General features: G+C 44.2%; 1 protein-coding gene across 3 annotated transcripts in view; it reads right to left on the bottom strand.

Annotated features, from left to right (window-relative positions):
- Positions 1-16,701, bottom strand: part of LOC134601407 (synaptotagmin-5-like) — a 64,528-nt gene that overhangs the window by 35,578 nt on the left and 12,249 nt on the right. Inside the window, exon 1 of one of the 3 annotated variants that reach the window (XM_063445886.1) lies at positions 11,600-12,271. The exons of the other annotated variants lie outside the window; for them this stretch is intronic. Coding sequence (XP_063301956.1) covers positions 11,600-11,768 — 169 coding nt within the window. The 5' untranslated portion in view covers positions 11,769-12,271. Of the gene's footprint in view, positions 1-11,599; positions 12,272-16,701 lie in introns of those variants that run through there. 3 annotated transcript variants of the gene reach the window in all.

Raw genomic sequence — 16,701 nt, 5'->3', positions numbered from 1 at the left:
GGTAAGAACAAGCTTAGGTGATATTACACTGAGTAACGCTGACAGTCAAGAGTGTGTCTACTGGGTGTACTAGTAAGGTTAAACGATGTGTTATGCTGGGGCACAAGATGTGTACACACGTTAGGTCCGAACAATATTCTGTAAGAGTAAGTTAAGTAAAATAATAGCATTTTGAATAGTATACGTTTACCATCGCTACACATGCTAATCATTAGGCGTATATGCTCATTATACATGCTAATCCTTATATGGTTATGCTCGTTTATGGTTTAAACCTGCTCTGTAAAGTCCTCTGTGCCAGTGTCAGCACTGCAATGCGCCAGCGGGCAGCCTCGGTCTTCCAGCCCCCTCATCCTGCTAAGGGTAGCTTACCCGACGCCTGTCCGAAGGCTTATAGAGTCCCGTATCCAGGCTGGGTGTTGCAGGTTCGTGGATCGAGGTCGGTGTCCCAATGAGACTCTCCCCCCGGCGGGTCGTGGTGGTGCTCTCCTCCCGTTTTGCTCTGTAGTGCCAGTCCACGTTGCAGCTCGGTGTATGCCGTTGCAGGCCGTGTGTGTCCAATTGCGTGGAGTAGCCCGCTGTGGGTCCAGAGGTTCTGGGGCCTCCGGGTGGCCTTCAGGCTGGTTTTGGCTGCGGCTCTTGCCCTGGTGTAAACGGGTGCGAGTGTCGGCGTCCAAGGGGCTTGGCGCCGATTCCCGCCTCATGGGGTGCTGGCGGTGCCCACCATGCGTCCCTCTGGAGGTTCGAGGGTGGTTGCAGCTTATCTGTCGTCTGGTAGTCGGGCGGATCCAAGCCGCCGCTTCCCCCCTCGCCCGTCTGAAGGCCGGTCCCTGGATGTGGAACTTTGTACAGAGGTGAGCAAGGAGGCCGTCGAAGAATTCTGCTGTATTCTTGGGGGGGGTTTGTTTAATGTGCGCTTTTTCGACGCCATCTTGTTTGGGCCTCGTTGGTCCCGTTTGGTTATGATTTGGTCTCGTTGATTTACTGGGGTTGTTGTCCCCAGCGTGGACCGGGATAACCCCCGCCGGTCCTGAGGGGGGGGTAGCAGGGCTTTGTTTTTCTCACGTGTGTGAGCGGATACCGTGCTGGGGGATCGGCCGCCTCCTCCATGCTCCAGACCCCGCTCATGTTTAGGCCGCGTGGCCGGTTCGGGTATTCCCGGGGCTGTCCGGTGCAAGATTGGTATCATTCTGCTCCGCGTGAGGTCCCGGTTTGATATCTGAAAGGTTTGTGCTTTGGGCTGCATTAGGTCGGTTAAATCGAGCGTTTGTGTGCCCTTTAGTGCAGGAGCCCTCAGAGAACCCATCCGGCCATCTTGGCTGTCAGGCCCCGCCCCCTCTCTCATTCTTTTTAAATGATCCCGTCCGACTTTTCATTTCTCTAAAGACATTCTTTCATCTACTCCTTTCTTTTTGTTTTTTGTGGGGAAAAAAAAGGTGTTTGATAATTTGCAGTACCCACTCTATGAATAAATCGAAATACAAAAAACACTTTAAATAATGGTGCTTGGAATTACCATTTAACCATTCACTACCGAGCACATATCACATAGCTATTTTGTGTACAGATTGCATTACAGACAAAAACAAAAATAACAATTATGTCAATTTATTCAATTTGTGTTTTCCTTTATAAAAAAAAATAATTTGGGAAATGAAACAAAACTTTAGACAAAATCCAGTTTCCTTTATCTTGCAATACCACACCGTGTCTGGAATGTTGGTATAAAAGCAAAATGCAATTTTTCTCACATGCAGTTTGTGTGACGAGAAATATAAAGAAAAATGGTCAAATACCTTGCTTCTAGTTATTTGTAAGGATCCTGAAGGGATTCCTAGCAGTGCAACTTACTAAAAATAGCAACTGAACATTAAAACGATGTCTGCATTTGAGCATAAAGCAGAATACAGTTAAATCACATTCCTAAACTAAAGGTATTTAAGACTGCTGTAGCAATCAATCTCTGGACTGCTAATATAATGCTGACAGTGAATTGGTAGAGTCCATTCACTACTCCCTCTCCTGGATTATAGGAATAATATGACTCATTGAAACTTACTTTAGCAAACTTAAAACGGTGATTAATGACGTTTGGCAGAGAAATGTTTGGTAATCTGGTAAGGCTAGTAATCATAACTAGAGTATGAGGGTGAGTGAGGCTTTACTAATAGATAATAAATAAAATACTCTATTTTTTGTAGTGAAGTGGTTAAGCAGTGGTGGATAAAGAGCCCCACCTCAGAAATGGCACTTAAAGGACCACTCTAGTGCCAGGAAAGCATACTCGTTTTCCTGGCACTAGAGTGCCCTGAGGGTGCCCCCACCCTCAGGGACCCCCTCCCGCCCGGCTCTGGAAAGGGGAAAGGGGTTAAATCTTACCTTTTTCCAGCGCTGGGCGGAGAGATCTCCTCCTGCTCTCCTCCTCCGATCCTCCTCTTCTCCTCCCCGTCGGCTGAATGCGCACGCGCGGCAAGAGCTGCGCGCGCATTCAGCCGGTCACATAGGAAAGCATTCATAATGCTTTCCTATGGACGCTTGCGTGCTCTCACTGTGATTTTCACAGTGAGAATCACGCAAGCGCCTCTAGCGGCTGTCAGTGAGACAGCCACTAGAGGACATAGGGGGAAGGCTTAACCCATTCATAAACATAGCAGTTTCTCTGAAACTGCTATGTTTATGAAAAAATGGGTTAACCCTAGAAGGACCTGGCACCCAGACCACCTCATTAAGCTGAAGTGGTCTGGGTGCCTAGAGTGGTCCTTTAACTTTCTATGTTACCGGTGGATGCAAACATCCTTTAATTTTCTCTGGACATCACCTCCAAATTCCCCCTGCCCCCCCCCCCCCCTCGTCTCAGCTTACCATTTAATCTTTAGATTGTAAGATCACGAGCTATCAAGCCAGGTACTTTGTGTAAAGCAAGATCTTGGCTCACATCAGGGCCCTCTTTACCTTTAGTATTGGGTCTGTGTATATTATACTGTCCTTTTGCCCAATTGTACCTTGCTGTGGAATTTGTTGGCTTTTAGATGCTAATAATAATAATGATATCCCCCAACATGCTCTCCTCTTATTGGTTCAACGGCCACAGCGGTCCCACAATGACCTCCTTGTATAGAAACGCCTCCTGCACATAATCCACTACTCTGCCAAAATATTAATAGTGCACCCTCCTGCCCAGATGGCCCTCACCTCACCCAGTCTGGTGTATTTAAAAACTAAAATGCAGGTAATTTTGTACCTGCATAGCAGCTCGGTGGGAGAGGTTGCTGTTAAGTTATCACTTTGTGTTCAAAGTTGTGTTTTGAGCTCAAATGCTACATCTAATCTTATTGTATCAAACTATTTCATTTTGTGCTAAACTTTCCAAGTCCATTACCAATGCAAAATAACTCACAACTGAATAAACAGTGATGTTTGACTTGCCAGCGAGTTAGTTTAATCACTTGGCGTGTATGCGAAAAGCCTTGAGACTTCTTGGCAAGAGGATATTACATGCAGGTCCAATAGCAACACAGCAAGTTCTTACCCAGAAGAAGCCCTGCGGAGGCCCTGAAGGCAAATTAGAAGGGACGGAAGGATATAATGGCCAGATCTGGACTAAACCATATTCCTGTTACTTAGCAATCCACAGCTTTCTATTTGAAGAGCTGTATTAAGGTGAAACTTGAGGTCTATCCTGAAATGTATGTGTTGTAGATTTGGCGGTCTGAAACAGTTGTATATGCAGATACATACTGCAAAGAAAGCCCATATAATGTTTTATCGGGAGAAACGGAACATAAGCTGGGAGCCAAGATAGAACTTGAGAATGATTATGGATAGCACTGCTGATTAGAATTCACCGTGAATAATTATGTGTACTACATTGCACATTAACAGGACGAGCTTAGCACCATAACCAAATTTAACGTCTTGTAGGGGTTGTGATACCCACTAACTATGCTGCCAATGTGATTATGAAGAACTAATGCTTTGCTTGCTGTTTTTTTTTTTATCCTCAAATTGCTTTAAAACAAACTGCACCCATGCCCTTCTTGTAACATTCAATAAGGATTGAAATAAAGGCGTAAAGAATACACAAGCAACGTATACCCTTAATGGAAGCGAATTAGGGATAACAACACACGAAAAGGACTTGGGAATTGTTATAGACAACAAACTATGCAACAATGTGCAATGTCAATCAGAAGTGGCCAAGGCCAGTAGGGTATTGTCATGCATGAAAAAGGGCATTCATTCTCGGGACGAGAATATCATTTTGCCTCTTTATAAATCACTGGTAAGACCACACATTGAATATGCTGTGCAATTTTGGGCACCTGTTCTAAAGAAGGATATTATGGCACTAGAAAAAGTGCATAGGCGGGCTAAAAAATTAATAAAAGGAATGGAACATATCAGCTATGAAGAAAGGTTAACAAATTTAAACCTATTTAGTTTATAAAAACGTCGCCTGAGAGGGGATATGATAACATTATACAAATATATTCGAGGCCAATACAAACCATTGTGTGGAAATCTATTCACAAACCGGACTTTACATAGGACACGAGGCCATGCGTTTAGACTAGAAGAAAGCAGATTTCGTCTAAGGCAAAGGAAAGGTTTTTTTACTGTAAGAACAATCAGGATGTGGAATTCTCTGCCTCAAGAAGTGGTTTTCTCAGAGTCCATACAGATGTTCAAACAGCTACTAGATGCATACTTGCAAAAATATTCAAGGATATAATCTTTCAATGTTGGGTAATAACTGCTTGATCCAAGGATAAATCTGACTGCCATTCTGGGGTCAAGAAGGAATTTTTTTCCTAGCTTGTTGCAAAATTGGAAGTGCTTCAAACTGTTTTTTTTTTTTTGCCTTCTTTTGGATCAACAGCAAAAAACATATGTGAGGAAGGCTGAGCTTGATGGACGCAAGTCTCTTTTCAGCTATGTAACTATGTAACTATGTAACCTCACTAAATAGGAACTGGTGCCCCATAACTTGTTTATAATTTCAAAACTTGCTCCAGAACGTACAATTTATCCTATAATTCTGTTTACGGTTGAAGGGTGACAGCTCCCCACTGCCGGATTATGGCCAAAATAGGTTTCCATTTGCATGTGTTGCTATTATAGTATACGACTACTGCAAATATGTAATTATTCAAAGATCGATTCCTCTGTGAATTTCCCAGCTGCGTCTGAGCATGGTTGCTACGTTTGCTAAAGCAACAAAGGTGAAAATAATGTGGACCGAGTCTGATCATGGAAAAAATGACACTTTAATCTCAAGGAGTTTATTGATAAGATTCAACAGAATCTAAAAAGCAAACATTGAGAGTTACAAAGCATTAACTGTGATAGAGAAAGGCACAGCTTAAATAAAGCTTGCTGGTTGTGGAAGGTTCAAAGACAGTCTCTTAAAGCGCTACATTACTGATGTAGACAACACATGGAATAGACCCCTGGCAGAGGTTTTAAATAATAGTGCAGAAAATTACTGTGAACTTAAAAATAATATATACATAAGTAAGCATTTGCATTCCTTAAAGGAACACTAGAGGGTCAGGAACACAAACATGTAGTGTTAAAACTACCATCTAGCCCCCCTGATCTCCCTCTTGCCTTCTTAAATATAGTAAAATCTTACTTGTATTTAAGTCTGTAGCTGCTTGTTCTGCCCCTGTCTGCATCTGGCCTGCCTGACATCATCAGAAGTGGTGGTCTGAGCCAATCACAATGCTTTCCCCTCCCATAGGATTGGCTGAGACTGTCAAGGAGGCAGATGTAATGTAAACACTGCATTTTCTCTGAAAAGACCGTGTTTACAGCAAAAAGCCTGAAGGGAATGATTCTACTCACCAGAACAAATTCAATAAGCTGTAGTTGTTCTGGTGACTATATAGTGTCCCTTTAATGTGTTTGGGGAATTGTTTCAAAGTTTCAAACGATAAAGAGGGTTAATTTTATTTTGGGTTTCAAACGATAAAGAGGGTTAATTTTATTTGGGGTTTCAAACGATAAAGAGGGTTCATTTTATTTTGGGTTATGTCTGTGGGTTATGAGACTACTTTAGAAACATTAGTGAATTTCAGAACTACTATTTGCAATAGAGTCCACTGAAAACCATAGTATCATAGGCGTGCGCAGCCTGTTGCATTAGGGTGTGCACCCTAAAGCACAAACACACACGCCGCGCATATATGTATTTTTATATACACACACACACACACATATATATATATATATATATATATATATATATATATATATATATACACATACACACACACAAATACAAGTATACGTAGGTGCAGTGTATGTGTGATTGTGAGCTGAGCTGTGCAGTGTGTGTGATTGTGAGCGGTGCAGCGTGTAAGGGGTGCAGTGTGTGTGATTGCGAGGGGTACAGTTTGTGTAATTGTGAGGGATTAAGTGTGTGTGTTGGGTACAGTGTGTATGATTGTGAGGGGTGCACTGTGTGGGCGACAGGGGTTAGGAGGGTGGAGGGGCAGCAACAGGGGTTGGGGGGTAGAGGGACAGGAGGTGGGGGGGTGGAGGGGTGGAGGGGCAGTGACAGGAGGTAGCGGGGGTAGACGGTTAGTGACAGGGGTTAGGGGGTAGTAACAGGGGTTAGGGGTGGTAGAGGGGTAGTGACGGGTTAGGGGGATAGAGGGGTAATGACAGGGGTTGGGGATAGAGGGGTAATGACAGGGGTTGGGGTAGAGGGGCAGTGACAGGGGGTGGGGGAGTGGATGGGCAGTAACAGCGGTTAAGGGGGTTGGAGAGGCAGTGACATGGGTTAGGGGGGTAAAGGGGCAGTGACAGGGGTTAGGGGGTAGAGTGGTGTGACAGGGGTTGGGGGTAGAGGGGTAGTGACAGGGGTTGGGGTAGTGACAGGGGTTAGGGGTAGAGGGGTAGTGACAAGGGTTGGGGGGGTAGAGACAGGAGTTAGGGGGGTAGAGGGGCAGTGACAGGGGTTGGGGGGTGGAGAGGCAGTGACATGGGTTAGGGGAGTAGAGGGAAAGTGACAGGTTTTAGGGGGTAGTGACAGGAGTTAGGGGGTAGTGACAGGAGTTAGGGGGGTAGTGACAGGAGTTAGGGGGGTAGTGACAGGAGTTAGGGGGGTAGAGGGGTAGTGACAGGGGTTGGGGGGGTAGTGACGGGGTTAGGGGGGTAGTGACGGGGGTTAGGGGGGTAGAGGGGTAGTGACAGGGGTTAGGGGGTTAGAGGGGTAGTGACAGGGGTTAGGGGGGTAGTGACAGGGGTTAGGGAGGTAGAGGGGTAGTGACAGGGGTTAGAGGGGTAGTGAAAGGGGTTAGGGGTAGTGAAAGGGGTTAGAGGGGTAGTGGCATGGGTTGGGGGGTAGAGACAGGAGTTAGGGGGGTAGAGGGGCAGTGACAGGGGTTTAGGGGAGTAGAGGGAAAGTGACAGGGGTTAGGGGGTAGTGACAGGAGTTAGGGGGTAGTGACAGAAGTTAGGGGGGTAGTGACAGAAGTTAGGGGGGTAGTGACAGAAGTTAGGGGGGTAGTGACAGGAGTTAGGGGGGTAGTGACAGGAGTTAGGGGGGTAGTGACAGGAGTTAGGGGGGTAGTGACAGGAGTTAGGGGGGTAGAGGGGTAGTGACAGGGGTTGGGGGGTAGTGACGGGGTTAGGGGGGTAGTGACGGGGGTTAGGGGGTAGTGACGGGGGTTAGGGGGGTAGTGACAGGGGTTAGGGGAGTAGAGGGAAAGTGACAGGGGTTAGGGGGTAGTGACAGGAGTTAGGGGGTAGTGACAGAAGTTAGGGGGGTAGTGACAGAAGTTAGGGGGGTAGTGACAGAAGTTAGGGGGGTAGTGACAGAAGTTAGGGGGGTAGTGACAGAAGTAAGGGGGGTAGTGACAGGGGTTAGGGGGGTAGAGGGGTAGTGACAGGGGTTGGGGGGTAGTGACGGGGGTTAGGGGGGTAGTGACAGGGGTTAGGGAGGTAGAGGGGTAGTGACAGGGGTTAGAGGGGTAGTGAAAGGGGTTAGGGATAGTGAAAGGGGTTAGAGGGGTAGTGACAGGGGTTAAGGGGGTTAGAGGGGTAGTGACAGGGGTTGGGGGGTAGTGACAGGGGTTAGGGACAGGGGTTGGGGGGTAGTGACAGGGGTTGGGGGGTAGTGACAGGGGTTGGGGGGTAGTGACAGGGGTTGGGGGGTAGTGACAGGGGTTAGGGACAGGGGTTGGGGGGTAGTGACAGGGGTTAGGGACAGGGGTTAGAGGGGTAGTGACAGGGGTTAGAGGGGTAGTGACAGGGGTTAGAGGGGTAGTGAAAGGGGTTAGGGGTAGTGAAAGGGGTTAGAGGGGTAGTGGTAGGGGTTAAGGGGGTAGTGACAGGGGTTAAGGGGGTTAGAGGGGTAGTGACAGGGGTTGGGGGGTAGTGACAGGGGTTAGGGACAGGGGTTGGGGGGTAGTGACAGGGGTTAGGGACAGGTGTTAGAGGGGTGGTGGCAGGGGTTAGAGGGGTAGTGACAGGGGTTAGAGGGGTAGGGTGGGACAGGGGTTAGGGGGGTGGGGGGCAGTGAGTGACAGGGGTTAGGGGGTTAGAGGGTTAGGGGGGGTATGGGTGCAGAGGCAGGGTGGGGGGCAGTGAGTGACAGGGGGCAGAGGGGGGTTTAAATACCTGCCCTGGTGGTCCAGTGGTCCTGGTGGTCTCTTCAGTCTGCAGCTCCGCCGGGAGTGAGCTGCAGACCACATGGTGAGTCTCGCGATCTCCAGGCAGAGCGTTGCCGTGGCAACGCTCTGACAGGCTGGAGATCGCGAGATACTTCAGTCTGCAGCTCACTCCCGGCGGAGCTGCAGACTGAGGATCAGGGCAGACGGACAGGAGGGGCCTCTCACCCGGCGGCATTGTGTGCACGCCGCTGGCCCCCTCCTGTGTCGGGTCCTCGGTCATAGACCGAGGACCCGACATGTCAGTCTGCCCAGAGGCAGTGCAGCACGGGGGTGTGATTAGGGTGTGCCCAGGCACACCCGGCACACCCCGTGCGCACGCCTATGCATAGTATAAAAATAAATGATTTTACATTTGCTGATTAAAATGGCTGTCAGCAGACCACAGGGGTAGGCAACCTTCTGTACTCCAGATGTTATGGAATACATCTCCCAAACCGCTATTAAAGCTGCATTGCTAGGAAAGCATCAGGGGAGCTCTAGTCCATCCATTTGGAGTGCCGAAGGTTGCCTAGCCCTGATTCAGAGTATTTAATAGAGATAGAACGTTTATGAAATACTCACAATGACTGTTGGAATTTTACGGACACTGCTTTGTCGTGTGGTAAAGTCTGAGGTTGACAAAACATGACAAAAAGCACAGCTTCAGCCATTGAGTTTTGGCACAGTCTTCAGATCTTTCTGCATTTGTCCAATTCCTACAGCCATTGCTCGCGTGGATGGCTACACTTAAACTATGGAGGAGCTTGCGGGCTTGCAGACTCCATCACTGTTGTAATCATGCGCATGCATGAGAGTAGAGACTGACATGGATCATAGTGGATGTAGTTAATTTAACCTGAAGTTTGCAAACAAGATTTCAATGCGATACAGTCTGGAATCTAGTGAAACATGATTAGAGTCACTCAGCTAACGTGGACTGCCAATCTGAGTTTTAGTAAATTGAAATCCAAATCTCAGAAAGAAAAGGCCCAGACGCCATCAGTAGGTCAGGAAATTCGAAAAAAACATTTAATTAAAGGGTCTCTTTTTTTTGGCATTTGACATTTTGGCACTATGCAACCAATCTGCTACAGAAATGTGCAATGACATTTATGTTATGATTTTAAAATGAATTGGTCATTATCTGTTGATTCGGTTTATAACTTTTTGTTGCAGTACTTGTATGTGTAACAATGCAATGCTTTGTTTGTGTGGTAGGCAGACAATGTAATAGAGCAGCAGGAAATGCTAGCAGAATGCTTGGTTGTATAGAGAGAGGTATTAGCAGTAGAAAGAGGGAAGTGCTCATGCCATTGTACAGAACACTGGTGAGACCTCACTTGGAGTATTGTACGCAGTACTGGAGACCGTATCTTCAGAAGGATATTGATACCTTAGAGAGAGTTCAGAGAAGGGCTACTAAACTGGTTCATGGATTGCAGAATAAAACTTACCAGGAAAGGTTAAAGGATCTTAACATGTATAGCTTGGAGGAAAGACGAGACAGGGGGGATATGATAGAAACATTTAAATACATAAAGGGAATCAACACAGTAAAGGAGGAGACTATATTTAAAAGAAGAAAACCTACCTCAAAAAGAGGACATAGTCTTAAATTAGAGGGACAAAGGTTTAAAAATAATATCAGGAAGTATTACTTTACTAAGAGGGTAGTGGATGCATGGAATAGCCTTCCAGCTAAAGTGGTAGAGGTTAACACAGTAAAGGAGTTTAAGCATGCGTGGGATAGGCATAAGGCTATCCTAACTATAAGATAAGGCCAGGGACTAATGAAGTATTTAGAAAATTGGGCAGACTGGATGGGCCGAATGGTTCTTATCTGCCGTCACATTCTATGTTTCTGTGTTCTTTGTGGACCCAAGACATACTTGAAAACAAGAGAAATCTCAATGTATCCTTCCTGGTAAAATATTTATAAATAAATAAATAAACAAACATTTCCAGAATCCATCCATGCCTCACATGTTATTTAAGGTAAAAGTTATGGTGTTTATTAGATATCTTAAATATACTTTCAGTGCATGTTGTACTAGCAAACACTAGAAAGGAATTGGAAAAAGGGGCTGGTACATGTACAAAACAACATTTCATAAAGGAGGGTATATAGTGAGTAATGGGAAGATTTATAGAGAGGGGTTACGTGGAGTAACAGGAGAGAGCCAGTGTGTGTCATTTAAACTGTGTGTAAATGTGTGTGTCAGTGTGTCCACTGTATGTAAGTGTGTGTCAATGTCCCCTGTTTGTAAATATGTGTGTGTGTTTCAGTGTCCTCTGGGTGTAAATATGTGTGTGTGTTTCAGTGTCCTCTGGGTGTAAGTATGTGTGTGTGTTTCAGTGTCCTCTGGGTGTAAATTATGTGTGTGTGTTTCAGTGTCCTATGTGTAACTATCATGTGTGTATTACATTTTCATTTTGTGACTTCAGATTAATAGTTTATACACTCCTCCTTAGAAACACAATATTCACATTGTCATGTTTATTTTTAAAATGTTATTTACTACCTTTAATTACGCTTGTTCTCCAATATGGGATTAACCTAAATATCAGTGTCTCCATGTTTCATTTGATATATAAGCAACAGAAATCACTTCCTTGAGGCAGAGGTACCTACTAATTTAGTTTTTACGTAGTAACCTAAAAGGTTAGGAAACACTGATTTAGAAGATAAATGAGTAATGCATTGTTAATACATTATGAAAAAGACTTGGTATAGGAATGGAGATTAATGGAAGGTATATGAGATGTATGGAAAGGTTATTCAATTCACTAGGAGGAATTATAGCAGGGATTAAATGCATCAATAAAGGGAATTAGATTTAAAAAAAATCCATAATAGTAAGAGGTTAGGTGGGTCACAGATCATTTGGTCATGAGTTGGTAGTCAGGATATCATGTCAATGAAACCCGTAGAAGCATACCTTCCTGCTGCTTATTGAGGAGGACCTGAATCAGCAACCAAATAAAAAGAAAGACCACCACGCCTTCGATCATTCCCTTCGAACAGAAAAAGACGACTGAGTGACACAGAGCCCGAGGGGTCGTCTGCTCCTCTGGCGACTCATCCATCCCGTAGTCACTATCCATCATACTTCACGCTATGCACTCAATCCTCTGGGGAGTCTGTAGGTAAGTAAAATCATGTCCCGTTCCCAGTTCGGTTGCACGGGGTGGGACATCACTAGGACAGAAAGACTGTGACTTCAAAGTCATCCATCGTCATCTATTCATATTGCCAGTACAGCTTCTTCAAACAATTGTACCTTTAGAGGTCACCTTGCAGATGGCACTGCATGCCAGTGGCCACACTGCCCCTTTCTCAATGCCTGCCCTAGGTTCCTCCCTTCTTCTCGGGCTGCATGATGCTGTTCATTGCTCCAGGCAATGTAGAAGACGGGGGGGGGGGGAAAGAGGTTAAAGCAAGAGGGTCTCCTCCCTCCAAAAGTCCCTTGGATATCTGACCACCCTTTACAGGGTTACATGACATTATCTTGCTTAATATCCATCCCAGGATGAGATGGATATTAAGGGCCTAGGTTACCAACGTAAGTCAAATGCCCACTATACAATCCAAGAACACGATCGTGGAAGAAATTCAAGCAGCTATTCCTTCAGCCCCCTCCTCTTCTGCCTCCACTGTATGCTAAAAGGAATTACTTTTTTTGAAATCAGTCATGCAAAATTAAGCTCTCGTTAACCCATCCATTGTCAGAGTTACACAGCCCCAAATGCATTATCTTCACATATTGGCCAGAGAAGAAGGAAATAGAATTTGCTAATCATTTCAGACATTTGTGAGTGAAAAACAAGCCGTAGTTACATATGAAAATTATAATACACCCTATTACAGAACGGTTATTTTTCCTGGAAGAATTACATTTTAAAAAATCTTCCTACTGGTTACATAACAATTACGTATACCATACTGTGTGATGACAACTATTAATGCATTATTCGGTCAAACACCATTAGTGAACAATAAGGCTTGAACTACTTTTGCAGCCATAGCTTCACCCCTACAGCCTCCTGTACCTTCTCTTCCTATAAATCTACTGTTTTACTTCTCTCCTTTCAATAACACAACATCTGACAATTCCTATAACGTCCACCCCTTTCTTCCTCTGTACTCCCTTCCTATAACTCTACTCTAAATGTAAAGTTTCTTCAAAAACATGACAAGCTAAGCGAACCTAAACTCATGCGAAGGTGTCCATAGAAAGCCAAGCAGGATAAGGGGGACAATTTGGCTCTGCATTAGGGTGTGTGTGAGCCCTTTGCTCACACCTATGGATTCTTCCCTATTACGTCACCCCAAATTTTCTCCTGTAAACTTTTCCTAAAACGATATCCTCTGATTTCTCCAGTGAGTACTAGGTACTACAGGGCACTTCCTTGCTTTCTTGGCAAAGCTGTAGACCCAGTATGGACCTAGCACATCATCTCCACAACCAGGGTCGGACTGGCCCACTGGGATACCGGGAAATTTCCCGGTGGGCCGCGGCACCTGGGGCTGGGCTGACAGCCCTAATCATTACTCAGGCGTGTGTGTGTCAGTGTTTGTGTCTGTTAGTGTGTGTGTCAGTGTGTGTGTCTGTTAGTGTTTGTGTCTGTTAGTGTGTGTGTCTGTTAGTGTGTGTGTCTGTGTCTGTTAGTGTGTGTGTCTGTGAGTGTGTCTGTTAGTGTGTTTGCCTGTGAGTGTGTGTGTATGTTAGTGAGTGTGTGTGTCTGCTAGTTTGTGTCTGCTAGTGAGTGAGTGTGTGTCTGTTAGTGTGTGTCTGTTAGTGTGTGTCTGTTAGTGTCTGTGAGTGTGTCTGTTAGTGTGTGTCTGTTTCTGTTAGCGAGTGTGTGTTTCTGTTAGCTAGTGTATGCGTATCTGTCAGTGAATGTGTGTGTGTGTGTGTATTTAGAATGCGGGGCGGGGGGAAAGGTTGGTGCCTGAGTTTTGTCCTGCCTAGGGCAGCACAAAACCAGGATACACCACTGAGCATGTGTGTACAGTGAGCTTGTCTGTAGTAAGCATGAGTGTGATCGTGAGCTTGTCTGTAGTGACCATATGTGTGTCAGTGAGCATGTGTGTGTCAGTGAGCTGGTCTGTAGTGAATCTGTGTGTTAGTGAGCTCTTCTGTATGGAGCATGTTTGTGTCAATGGCCTTGTCTGTAGGGAGAGTGTGTGCACATCAGTGAGCTTGTCTGTAGTGAGCGTGTGTGTGTGTGACAGTGAGCTTGTCTGTTTTAAGCTTGTGTGTGTATCAGAGTTTGTCTGTACTACATTTGTGTGTGTGCCAGTCACCTTGTCTGTGTGTGTCATTGAGATTGTCTGTCAATGAGCCTATTTGTGTGTGTCAGTAAGATTGTCTGTGTGTGAGTATGCTTTACTGTATAATTTAATTACCCTGAAAGCACTAATATTTTGAATTAGAAGAAGAAATGTATCAATAATATATATATATATAAATAAAAGCTGTTGTACCTTGCACTCAGGTTTCAAAGTTGTGTGACCGGGTGCATCACCAGGGCTCCAGTATCTAGGCAATTGAAATAGTTGGCTGCACTCTTAGATTTTCTTAAAACGTAACTTTTATTAAAATATTTAAGAGAAGATCAACGTTTCAGTCCCTCTTGTGAACTTTCATCATGATCCTGATGCAAGTCCACAAGATGGACTGAAACGTTGATCTTCTCTTAAATATTTCAATAAAAGTTACGTTTTAAGGAAATCTGAGAGTGCAGCCAACTATTTCAATTGCCTATATATATATATATATATATATATAAACACCCTACATAGCACAATGACTTATGGGGCTGGCATACATTTTTTTCCCATGGCTGCTTTGTATCCCCAGTCCAGCCCTGTCCACAACCTTACCTAGGGAGCACAGATTCTGACCCTCGAAAGAAAGAAAGAAATAGAAGATATGACATGATATGACATGGTTTAGATAAACAGCAACTGCTCAGAATTTACCAACTACACCTCATTCTAGACAGCGAACTCTTTTAGGTATTATCCCACAGACAGTTTTCACCACCAGGAGGTGCTGTAAGGGATGGTTTAGAGGCCATGAAATGCCTATGCTCACCGACCACCAACTATGTAAGCAATTATACAGGTGTTGGCTTTCCTCAGGAACAGACAAATTGTCTGGAACAACTGATCTGAAAGATTGTGTGCACCAGCATGCTCACAACCCTGCAGTTGAGAGGTTTGCTCTTCCCAAAAATGATTCTCGTTCTCTACTGAAATTAAGTAACCTGGTACCTTGTAAGCTGATGGTATTCTCTGTAAGTCCCTGATGCGTTTTGTCACTATTCTCCTACTAGAGACTTTCTAACTAGTATAGGACTTGTCAAGGGAACTGTGGAAAAGCCTTGGGATATTGTATGTCCCGTTTGGACTACAACCTAGAAGACCTCTTTAAAAAAAATAAAAACATTTAATTGAGCCTTAAGGAAAAATATATGTCACAGACCAAGTACAAGAGAATGTCATACAACTTGTTCATAGCTATAGTTAAAGACAGCCATATATAGAGGCCCAGACCACTTAGGTATTGAGAGCATTCGGTAAGTACTGATAAAGAAAGCCACACCAAAAATGCCGTTAGATTGTCCTATATCTGTTGCACTGTCCTACTTTCCCAGTCCATGTACCTAGCTCCGCACGAATTGCAGAAAATACACACACATTTTGCAAAACGTTAGACACAGTGAACAATTAGAAAGAACTACCACGAATGCCCCCCTAATCACACCCCATAACAGTGCATAAAACCACCTATTGTCAGCTGATTTGTGTAGCAATTTCTTATTATTTTGAGTCATAGTTCTCGTTAATACCAGAATGACTGATAAAAGGACTTTTCTGCGTGCGCCAAGGATTCTGGAAAGTCTAGCGAGCAGAGAGAGATGGCCAGAGAGTGGAGCCTGCAAACACAAGATAATAAAAAGATTAAAGAATGAAAATAGTGAGATGGAGGGAGGGAAACAGTGAGGCACAATGAGTCTAGATAAGCGGGAGGGAGCAGAGAATAAAAACTGGAGGAGATTAGCTGCAGTACAGTAAAATAAATGGGGCTGGGATACAGGATTATTTGAGAGACCAGATCATCAGACCCAATGCTGCAAACAAGAAGTGGTTTTCTTTGTAATATTCAGAAGTTCTATTCAAAGAGCAGTAATAGCACACAATCCCTAACAATAGCACTAACATTCAATTTTGATGTGTGCAAAGCACAGAGCACACACTGTTTCTGTTCAAGCCTTGACGTTTACTTTTATCACAAAACATGATACGTTCAAACATCCAGGTTCTTCGCAGTCAGTACTTATGTTCCTATTTTAATATAGAATGGACACAATGGAATTTTCATGAAACCCTAGGGGATATACACCAAACACCAAATTGGAGAGAACTGAAAACGAAAATGCTAAATGTAATTAAAAAATAACCATTAAAAAAAAAATTTAAAATCTCCAGCTTAAGTATGAGTTAGTTTGGCAAGTTTTATACTAGAGTCTGCAATGCGGTTTTCAGTTCACTACAAGATAGCTGGGTACAGTCTACAGTCCAAAACAAATAGAATATAGAATTCAGTCTCATGAAGACAATTGTAAGAAAATACAAGGACCCGGACAGTATAGAATTTTTGCTTTAGAAATGGAAGACATTTGTCCAATTGCAAGAGAAGAAATATTTTTTTAAAGGGTTTATTCCTCCTTGTTTCTTATGTCACCAAAACTTGAATCTTTTCAATGTTCAACTTAAGGAAACAAATTCCTTCTGAATGGCGACCCTGGCATTTATGATCTCTTCGTAGAAAAAGCATTGATGATTCCCATCAATCTCAAAGCTGCTTACCGTTACGTCCCCATCTATTGAGGAGATAAACAATGTCTATGATTTCAAATTCTGAGCTATGCATTTTAGTCACCATGGCTCAAACAACATTTATCCATCATCAAGATCAAGTGATTTAAATTGTAACTAAGTTTTGGATGGCTCATCAGTAAAAAATGAGAA

The sequence above is a fragment of the Pelobates fuscus genome, chromosome 3, assembly GCF_036172605.1.
Source record: "Pelobates fuscus isolate aPelFus1 chromosome 3, aPelFus1.pri, whole genome shotgun sequence".
Lineage (NCBI taxonomy): Eukaryota > Metazoa > Chordata > Amphibia > Anura > Pelobatidae > Pelobates > Pelobates fuscus.
This window is presented reverse-complemented; position numbering and strand designations above follow the sequence as displayed.